The sequence below is a fragment of the Toxotes jaculatrix genome, chromosome 4 (assembly GCF_017976425.1).
Source record: "Toxotes jaculatrix isolate fToxJac2 chromosome 4, fToxJac2.pri, whole genome shotgun sequence".
Classification (NCBI taxonomy): Eukaryota; Metazoa; Chordata; class Actinopteri; family Toxotidae; genus Toxotes; species Toxotes jaculatrix.
The window spans coordinates 20,500,255-20,511,628 of NC_054397.1; the positions used below are offsets into that span (position 1 = coordinate 20,500,255).

Here is an 11,374-nt window from a genome sequence, read left to right on the forward strand (position 1 = left end):
CAAATGTCCTTTACAAAGAATACTGATTACAGGTGGACTGGGTTGAAGCCACCATGAAACTTATACGTGGTTGTTTTAGTAACTCAAATATTTTTGGTTTTGGCTTTTAATTTGTAGAGAGAGAGCCCTCACATTCACACTTATATTTGCAATGAGCTGACGTGCTGTGAAGCAGCTGAGTGAGTGCGTTGCTTAAAAGCAGCTGACAGTAGTAAGTGTATATGGATCTGATGTGTTGTTCAAGGGCGCATCAGCAGTGAGTTGGGAAGCATAAATCCAGCTATAAGTCAGCTCAACTGCCATCTTCACATACATTCCCTGATCTGAACCGTCAGTAACACACGCCCGTGCACGAAGTTGTTCAGAATTACATGAGATACTCTTTTTTTTATAGTGCACGCCCGTGCCACCACATCACGAGGACAAGGACAGCCTATATTTCATGAAACATTAAATCCCCTTTTACGCAACCATCCCTTTATTGATCTCCAGGTTGGATAAGGCAGATTTCCGTTCTCAGGTCACAGTCAGACTGGTTTCACCTCCACCACCTGGGGGCTGTAACAAATGTCCTTGGCACTACACGGTCGGATACTTGTTGAACCACCTTCTCTGCTCGCTGCGGACTCATTTAATCCGCAAAAAAAGTTATGTTTCCGTGCAGTAACTCCTCACAGCTGTGGTAGGTAGCCTACACTGACTGCGCTCAGCCGTCAGGTGCGAGCTGAGGGGGGCGTAGTGACATCTGTTGTTGAGCCTCTTCACTCTCTCACCGGGTCGGACAGGAGGACACAAGCTCAGCTGACGAGGAGAATTAAGTGTTACGTGCGAGGAACAGCTTTCTAATCTCTGATCTCTTGGATAATTCCTCCAATGGACGGGATTTAGCCGCAGTCCGTGGTTTTTGGCCACTATTTTACGCACGCTGCGCGCCGTTTCTCCGCGGTCATACTTGCGCCCTTGCCATTTTCATGATGGATTAAACGCTCATTAGTTTTAGCCCACTTTTTTGGTTTGTTCTCTCTGAACAATTGGGGATTATTAATGGACTCGCATCATGCCAAATGATGATGATCTTTTGGTCACTGGAGCGCGCGGCCATACGTTGGATTAAGCGCCAGAGACTTTCCACAGCTCTTGGACCAAGCACCTGTTTATTCTCCTGAGACACTTTGACCTGTTTTCCTCTAACTGACGCGCTGGGATGGAGAGCGAGCTGAGACCTAGGCTCTGTTTCCTGACCAAAGGAGAGCGCGGCTATGGGTTTCACCTGCACGGTGAACGGAATAAAGGCGGACAGTTCATCCGCAAAGTGGAGCCCGGCTCCTCGGCTGACCTGGCCGGGCTGAAACCAGGAGACCGGGTGGTGGAGGTGAACGGGGAAAATGTGGAGAACGAAACCCACCATCAAGTGAGTGATGGCTTATTAAATAATAATAATAATAATAATAAATCCTAGGTGTGTTCATGTATGGTGGAGAGAAGCCATGAGAGGCACAGACACTCACTGAGGGACAAACAATGAGTTGTATACCTGTTAGACCACTTTTCCTTTGCCTGAGGGGGAGGAGGAGGGGGGCTACTAAAATGGGTCAATGTGAACCTTGTGTAATGAGAATCACTGGGTGTCTTTGTCATGCTAAAAGTATGTTCTGCACAGGCCAGGTTGGGATGAACAACTTGCTCTAAATGCCACCACACTAATCATTTTCATTTTTCTCAATATTCCTCTGTGTCCCTCCCTTCCCCTCTGTGCAGGTGGTGAATCGTATCCGTGAGGTGTCCCACCGCACCAGGCTACTGGTGGTGGACAGAGAGACGGACAGCTACCTCTTCAGCCGTGGCCTTGCCTGCATCGAGGACCTGGCCATTGAGATGGGAACCCTCTCCCCGCGCCCCTCCCCCGCAGCCACCCCTTCCTCCTCTCCCATACCCAGAGAGAATTCACCCCTGTCACCCAAACCGAACCACACACACTCAGTTCACCCTCCTGCTGCAGACTCGCCCACTCACATGATCATACAAGGCAAGGTCAAGAGGTCCTCAGTGACATCAAGTACAGCAACTGACACAGAGGTAAGGGTGGAAGTCAACACTCTCTTCTTTGTGGGTTCTCAGGTTAGTAGTGGGAGGACACTGTCAAATGTAAAGGGGAAAAAAACAGAGGGCTTTTATGGAAAAAAAAAAAATCTGAAATTGAAAAGGTTAGTTGGCCACTGCCAGCAGTGAATCAGTGTGTTACTGTGTTCAGAGACTGTGTGTGACACAATCAGCGACAATCAGCGTACACTCTTTTACCTGATGTCTGTCCAGCACTAATCTGGACTTGAGGACTTGGCCGTCCTGCGTTGGCTGGATTCAGTCTCACAGCAGTGTTTTCAGAAAGAGTCTGGTGACTTCCCTCTACAGGTGGATACTGAAAAACCCAAAAACAGACAGACAGAAACAAGCTTCTGATATTCCAACACAAACTTCAAATGAGCAGAGGAGGCAAAAAAATTAAATGAAGCCACAAAAGAGATTCAGAAAACATCCAAGCTGAGGCACTTATGTGGAGATGCAAGTAAAAATTGGCAAACTTGAAAGGATTTTAATCACCTTTTCATTTTTTGTTTTATTCAGCTGGATGTCTTGGACAGAGATAATACAAACCCAGCATGGAAACAAAAACATTGCACAATCTTTTTCCTCCAGTCAAAATTAAGCTTTATAGCAGTGAATAAAAACAAATTAAACAGTGAATAACTGAATAAAACAGTAAATAAATACTGTCTAATTGCAGCAGGTTTCAAAAGGATTTCCCACCTCCTCTCCGTCACAGTGCAACAGTGGGTTTAATTGTCCTGTTGTTAGCTTTTTCCTGTCATTCAAACACCTGCTCAAATAAAATCTGAACCCACTATTTCATCCATTTACAAGCCACTGTATTTTCTAAGAGGCGTGAATATTTCAAATGTATATTGTATTTAGAGAGAGTGCTCTCTTTGTGCACACTGAGATTTAACACCTCACGCAATCAACTGCAGGGTTGTTCCCACCTGACTGCTGACAGCAGAGACAAAACCCTGATCAGCTTGAAAAAACACAATAGGTAATGCTTAGTCAAACTGTATGATCATATTGGAGAGATAGCGTCAGAGTGTGGACTAGGTTGAGGTGTAAACCACATACTCAGTTTTTAGCCTTCAGACTTTCTCCCTTCTGTTTTGTATACAGGGCTGTAAAGAGATAAAGAGTTACAGAGACAGTCTAGAGGCTTTTCTCTGAGAAGTCAGACTTCTTTCTGCCCAGAGCTCTCATTTTAACAGTTGGCTCGGTTGAGGCAAGGCTCTCCACTGGGACTGCATCTGACTGTCCACCGTGAGTTCAGATTTCTTCACTCATCTTGTCTGTTCGACTTAAGTTTGAGTAGGTTTGGACAAAACAGGCTCTCAGTCTCTGCTGGAAGGACAGAGAGCCGAAATGGCAGGGATCTGATTTGAAGATAGCAAAGCTGCACAATCAAATCTTTGCATAGGTGTTGTAATTTATTTCTGTGGTTTATTTTTTGGGCACATAATCTCATTCACTCCTGCTGTGGGACATAGAAAACCTCTGACAGCTAAAAAACAACAACAACAAAAAAAGTATAGCTAGAAGCATTCTTTGGTATGTTCTTGAAGCTTTGTCAGTGTGCACAAATACACACACACTCATGCAAATTCCTAAATTTCCAAACAAGAACATAAAATGTAACAAAACAAAATTTCCACTAGTGCTCACCAGGCATCACTGTTGACGTCTGGCTGCAGAAATAACTGGGAACTGGCTGTCAGAGATTGAGCCCAGTGTTTGGGCTCCAAACAAAGTGGACCAGGATCCTCAGGACCTGCAGCTCATGTCAAACTGCCATCTGTTTAGCTGAAGGCAGGGTAAATACAGGCTGTCCCTTGGCTGGCCATGCTCTCTCTCAGTTTTGGTAAAAGATATAACAGTATCATATGCAATAAGAGCGGCAAACATACATCATGGTTCAATCCAATACGTCACCACCAAACGTGGCTCCAAATGTGAGCTGACCACCTCAACCAAAACTTAACTTAATTCGTTTTAGAAATTTTTATTTTTTATCACAAGGCCGTTGTGCTCCTTTCCCTCAGCGTTTTTGCTGGACAAACTTTTTATCACTTGCCAAATTTATTTAAGATATGCTGCTCATACATGACAATGGCATTACCTCCTAGACCTTTTCAATGAGTGCTAAATATGTGAGTGATTATTTCTGGTCTCTAATTCAGCAGCTCTGATTAGGGAACCATTATGGCATATTAATCCAACACCATTGAAGCCTTGTGCTTTTCATGGACTTGCTTATCATGCAAAGGACACACACACACGCACTCTTACATAAACATAATTGCTTTCTCATCTCTCCACTTCTGTGCCGTTCGTCTTCTGACTGACATTCACATCACTGTACATGTAAATACAGACGCAATTTCATTGTTGCATGATGTTATTGTGGCAGCAGGCGCCCATATACAGTGGTCTTGCGTAACCACAGTGTTGGCTGCTATCACAGCCATGCTCAGTCACACACGCTTAACTCACACACAAATGAAACACTTCCACTAACCTCCACGTATAAGGTTGAGTTCCTTGACATGTTTACAGAAAGCATTTTTATTTATCCTGTTAAATTTGTGGTATTTAATTCAGTTATCTATAAAATGTAACAGAAAATGTGACAAAAAATACACTCTAGACTCTATTTTACAAAATAAATTATGTGATTTAAAGTGATGGAAACAAAGATATGGTAAATTACAGGTACTGAATTGATACCACAGCAACTAATGACTATTTTAATCACTGATTAACATGCAGATTTCTGTCTCTATTAATCACTTAATTGTTTGGTCTAAAAATAGTGAAACATGCCTGTCACAATATTCCAGAGCCAAAGGAGTCATCTTCAGATTGCTTGTTTTGTCCTCCAAATGGCCCCAAACCCAAAGACATTCAATTTATTTATAACATTATAAAACAAAGATCTAAATAAGTCCTCATCAATTCTGAGAAAATGAAACCAGTGAACATTTAGCATTTTTGCTTGGAAAAGATTCATTAGTCAGAAGAGACAAAAGAGTAGTCAATACATTCTTTGTTGATCAACTAATTGATTAATCTACAAATTATTTTAACACAGAAAATTCTGTATTGATTATCAAGACTGCAGCATGGATATACTGTGTAGAAAAAACACTTGAGGTTCTAAAATAGATCAGCTTAGATACTGTATTTCCAGGTCAGTATGGTCTGCAGCCTGTGCGTATGTGTGTGTGTGTGTATCAATAAATTTGGGCCGACATGGTAAATATAGTAAACAGGGCAGCAATATAAACTGAGATGTTTAAAACCAGTAGGAGACATGGTGGCCAGTCACCACGGCAACCTGACCTGGCGCCATGGCGATCTGTCACCAAGGTGTTCTGTTCCATTACTACAGCTCGCAGTCTGGCTGACAGACAGGTACCACCCCATGGGTGCTCTCTCCATCTGTGTATCTCTGTGTGTGTGTTTGGACACTGAGTATTTCTTGGTGGAGCAGAAAGGACAGAGAGATCTGTCTGAAAGCCCTCAGGTCAGCTTACCCACGAAGGCTCAGTCACAGCACTGTCACTAGACAGTCGCTATCCTGGACTGCCCTCAGGACACAGACTAATGCGTGGTCCTGGCACAGAATACACACACACACACACACACAGCCTTCATGTACCTGATAGGCAGAGCACAGGTTCAGTCAGGCAGGTGAGTCATGCAAGGTGTCGAATCTTGTCATTGGTCATTAGGCTCAGGGTCGGTCTTAATGTCTCTCAGCCAGATTCTCTTAGCCCACTCTGCTCAGCTCTAAGACCACTGGTTCATCCCTGACAGCCACTTTCTCCTCATTAACTCGTAGTACACCCACAACAATAGACATCAGTTACCAGTTTAATAGGTACACCTGCAGAAGAATTTTCCTTGATCAGTACATATTACAACATGTCAAATATACGCAAAATTATAGATGCATTCCAACAGACAAAACTCTTCATACATGTAAAACAGAAACAGATAATATGATACAGTCTTAACATTTTAAAATGCATCTTTTCACTTCAGAGTTCATGCCATTGTTTTTCATTCATTTCTATTTGATATGAAAATCTGCAGGCTCTTAAAACTTGCTTGAGACACTGTGATGGACTGAAGCAAGCTTCAGGTCTTTTAAGTGAGTTTAATATCACATGGAAAAGAAATGGAAACCAGAGAAGAAGTAAATACACATCAGGGTATCTAAATTAGAACAGCATAAATTATTATTATTATCATAATATTATCATAATATTCACATAAATAGCAATTTAATTGACCACTTTCTCTGATAGTTTTTTTGTGTTCTCACCTTAGACTTTGTTGTTATCTCATTTCTCATTATAACTGCAGGTAGAGCCCTCACCGGAGCCGACAGCTGAGCTCTTTCCCCGGCTATGTCACCTGGTGAAGGGGGAGCAGGGCTACGGCTTCAACCTGCACAGCGATAAGACAAAGCGTGGACAGTTTGTACGTTCTGTGGACCCCGGCTCAGCTGCTGAGAGCGCAGACATCCGGCCTGGAGACAGACTAGTGGAGGTTGTTGAAGAAATCATTCTATGTCTTGTTCAGAAGTTTGCTATGGTATATGATGAGGTGCAGGCATGGAGCGTGGGTCTGAGAAAGTAAACTAACCAAGAACAGTGGCTGAGCAGTACATTCATACACTGGGCCAAAGGATTGGTGATCAAACGGTATTCAAATACTAGGATCTGGCATACATCTTATAATTGACAAAGCAATTCCCAAATGATACTTGAAAACATTTTTATCCATGTCAGCAGGATATAACATGGACATTACACACACACTAGACTAACGGAGGGATCTCATTGTTTATATTAGAAATAGGATCCTGTCATTAGATGTAAAATTTTGGGGACTTGATGGGAAAAACAACAGCACCACTCCCATTATTAATCAGGTCTGCGCACTGATTTGAGGTGTGATTGGATTAGAGGAGATTTGCTGCACTCAAGCTTAGAGTGGGTGGGAGAGCGAGGTCTTATTTAAAGAGGGAAAGGAAGCAAAAAACCACATGGGATAATCTTGAATGAAGGTGTAGAGTAGGGGATGGTGTTTCTGTGTCTTTTTATGTGAACATGTACGCATGTCTCCACATGTGAGACAGCCTTGTAGATATGAGTGAGTTTTTGTTCCCTTTCCCATCTGTATGAGGTGTACAGATAAAGGTCTGTGGAGGCAGGAGTGGAATTCATGCAAATCAGCTTCCCTCTACTCAAATCACAGATTCTATCTGCTTTTGATCTTTTGGGCAAGACATACTGTACCTGCTGCTTGTCATGTTGTGTTATGGCTACTCCTTAATCTCTGTCCTGTCTCCCGTCTGTCTCATTTATCTTCTCTGCATCTTTTCTCTCCTTCGTCTTCACTTAACTCCACTGTTTCTGTTTCCTCTAACGTCTCCCTTCTCCCTGTCTCAGGTGAATGGAGTGAACATAGAGGGCCTGAGGCACTCAGAGGTGGTGGCCCTGATTAGATCAGGAGGGGACGAAGTCCGCCTCCTTGTGGTCGACCAGGAGACGGACGAGCTCTTCCACAGACTGGGGATCACACCCACAGCCAGCCATGTCAAAGGTCACATAGTACACACACAGACATACACACCACTCTATTAACTCCCCTGCCGTCATTCTTAATGTTGTGTCTTCTGTTTATTTTCTCACAGAGGTCTACGTGGACGAATCAGCAACAGAGAGCGCCCCACCTACCCCGTCCCCTGCCACTGAAATCCTCGCCACAGACCCACCAGTCATAAATGTCACGCTGACAGACTCTCCAATCACAAAAATGTCTCCAAAGTCCCGGGCTAATGGGAGTTCAGCATCCCAGTCCTCTAGGAGTTCAACCACCCAGTCAGAGATTAGCAGCTCAGATATGAGCATCCAGGTGAGAGAGGAGGTGTGTGTGTGTGTGTTTGAGATAGAAATTGTGAGAGATGCCAGCAAAACAGTCAGCAAATGAGAAGCTGACGAGCGTGTGCATGTTAAATGTACGTACGTGTGTGTGTTGTAGGTCCCCGATGAGGACGACAGACGTGTTTCGGACCCTTTCATGGACAGTGGCCTGCGTCTGAGTCCTACGGCTGCTGAGGCTAAACAAAAGGCCCTTTCCAGCCGCAGTAAGAAAAGAGCACCCCCTATGGACTGGAGCAAGAAACAAGAGATCTTCAGCAACTTCTGACCCTAGAATGCAGGGGAGCAAAGGAAAGAGTGAAGTGAAAGTGAAAGAGTCGGGTAGTAACATTAATTTAGTAACATTCACATAGTAATATTCTTTAATTCTGTTCTGTGCAAAAACTCATTATAAGATATCAAATAGTATTCTCTAGATACTTACAGTATCTGAAAGGACAAGGACGTGTGGATGTGTCAAACTTTACAACACACTGCACTAAGCAAGGACATTAATGACTAACTAGCACACCATCAATTGAGAGACTTGTCAATTGAAATGGTGCCTTGTCACTACACAGTGTTTCTCTTTATTAAATCATAGTCATTTCTAAGCCATGAGTAGTGAGTCTGCAGCCTCCCATTTGTGTATCAATGAGCATTTGTCTGATATTAGGTCATGTATTTGCTGTTGATGCTTTTCTGTTGTCACATCTGTAGATTTTACTGCTTTTGAACTAAGTTTTGTGAGTTTTGTGTCTTTTCAGTTTACTATGAGCTCTTCATCCTGCAGTAGTCGTCTCCATGTTAATGTTTTCTTTAATGTCAGTTTAACGTAGCACATAACTTATATAAATATAAACAGAGGAAATGGGAGAGGCTAAGTTATGATATGTATGTTCGATCACCTCTGTGCTTCTCTTGATTGTCAGTGATTTCTGTAAAGAAAAATATTTAAATTGTTGACAACTATTGACTAGATAGAAAAAAAACTCTGCACCCTCTGATCACTTCTTGTAGCTTTTAGAGGAATTTTCTCTCAAATGAGAGATAAATGGTGAAATAAACTTTCGGAATATAAATATTCCCATGGAAGTCCAGTACTCATGTTAGGCCTTCCATCAGGGATAGGTGACACAGTTCTCTAGCTCTGACCTAACATATCCTTAAATTGCCTTTGAATCCTACACTCATATGAGCAAAGCACCGATAATCAGCAGCATGACTCGGCTTTATATCTACATTGTATGTGCTCAGGTTAAACCACATTGGCTCGCACAACTGGCCTGATAGGCAGCTTCTTCTGAACGTCACGACCCACTCAGCTGCCAAACCACAATCAGTGTTCATCTGGTTCTGCTAGTCTTTCCAAGTAGACGCTAGTAGCAAACCCTGACCTCTATTACCAAAGAAAAGAACCTGGTTTCAGTGTCAAGTTTTGTGTGTGCACGAGTGCAGTCAAGTCCACAGGGTCACCAGGTGGGCACATCCTCAAGTTATATCCACATTTGTCTATAGCATCACCAGCCACCATCCTCACACAGCAGCAGGCCACCCTTTATGTATGATTCTGTTTCAAGACCTGCTCTCTGATTCTTGTCAGCATGTTGTGTGCAAGTGTTTATAAATGACCTGCCATGAAACAACAAAATGTAAGACCTCAGCTAAGACTACAGTCTTACTTTGTCACTATCTGATCTAGACAGAGTTTGAATGTCAACTCACATCAGTACAGTCATCTCTGGTCACTGGGAGTGCCATTAAAGAAACAGTTCCTTTTCTCAGACAGTGACATCCACTGGGACGAGAACAAAAGGCCAAATAAAGACACCTACAGAACAGGAAAAGCCTGTTCATATCATTTTATACAGTCGCTATAAAACACACACATGCACTGTAAACCACTACAAACACATATAGATATTATCCCTATATATGTGTGTGTGTGTATATGTATATGTATGTATGTGTATCTGTGTGTGTGTGTAGACAGTGAGACAGTTACAAGGAAATGAGGAGGACTCAGCTCAGGGGTTTTCCTGAACTGACTCAGCCCAGGCTCCGTGCTCCACCCAAAGCTTCAGGGTAAACAAGCAATATCAAGGCAGGGATGTAGGGATGAAAAGATGATCTACACCATAACAGAAGCCTGTAATTGTGGTGCTGGTGATGGAGATGGAGGTGCTCGAATCAGATTTCTGACAGACCTGCAGCTTATTCACATCGTTTATGTGGCCTCAGAGTATCTGTGAAGACAAAAAGAGTGGACAACTGTATTCTGCGGACTGAGCATGTGATTCAGCATAATGTGTTTAAAGGCAAGTCTGTTCACGCACACATTTGTACTTTTCTCTCTGTGAGGACACACATTGACATAATGCGTTCCGTAGCCCCTCACTCTAACCAAAACCCAATTCTAGCTTTAACCCTAAAACAGCCCTTTAAAGTTGTGAGGACCGACCAGTTTGGTCCTCACAAAGATACAAGTTCACTCAAAGACACACACACACAGGTGGAGCTAATTTGTCAGTCCAGAGTTCCTCTGAAGGTGATCTGTCATATTTCCAGTGACGTCCCATGGATGGAAATAAGAGAAAAAGCTGGACGCAGCACCTCACTTTTGGAAGGAAAGTTATTTTTCAAAATGTGGATCACTTGCAGCTGGGCATGTGTACATGTGGGGCTTTTACAAGTTCACATACACAGAAGCAGGAAACATCTGAGAGGCTAAAAGAAACTCTAATTTCAATTTACCTTGTATTAACCATGAGCATGGCTGTTCTTTTTAAAGGTACATTACACCCCAATCCGTCATCTTCTGACAAAAGACATCAGACTGGCAACTCCAGCACCCAGCCTTCAGCATGCATGACACGATTTACTTCAAGAATCCACATTCCAGCTGGGTTTTCAAGAGATTTTACTCACACAAACTATAAATCATTTAATAGACTCAAAAGCATTTTATTTCCATTCCCATCCTCAAAAAAAGGGAACACAACAGGCGAAAGTAATCCACAGAAAAACAAAAGGTACCAAGTCTTTCTGTCAAACTGCAACAATATCATGCTCTTTATTATATAAACAAAATTTAGAAAAAAATATTCCTCCTCCGTCTACTTTCATCCCTCCTTTGTTCCCATCTTCATTTTGCACCTATTCAAAAAGATGTCTCAACCCTCCTCTCCTTCAAACTCAACTGTATCCATGAATCTGTCGCTGAAGCAGACTACTACAGCATCATCCAAAGAAAATGTACACTGGTCTTTCAGTCTTTCAAATCCATTCATGAAATAAAAACATCAGTTACACGAATAATAATAACAATAATAATAATAATAATA

At 42.6% G+C, this 11,374-nt stretch overlaps 1 protein-coding gene across 1 annotated transcript; it reads left to right on the plus strand.

The window, feature by feature from the left end:
- The first annotated feature begins 566 nt into the window (after window positions 1–566).
- On the plus strand, window positions 567–9,764 carry LOC121180540 (Na(+)/H(+) exchange regulatory cofactor NHE-RF2-like). The gene is made up of 6 exons (XM_041036041.1): window positions 567–1,411; window positions 1,759–2,076; window positions 6,469–6,654; window positions 7,560–7,713; window positions 7,805–8,025; window positions 8,152–9,764. Exons 1-6 carry the CDS (start codon window positions 1,205–1,207, stop codon window positions 8,317–8,319), a joined length of 1,254 nt encoding a protein of 417 aa, XP_040891975.1. The 5' UTR covers window positions 567–1,204; the 3' UTR covers window positions 8,320–9,764.
- Window positions 9,765–11,374: the final 1,610 nt, after the last annotated feature.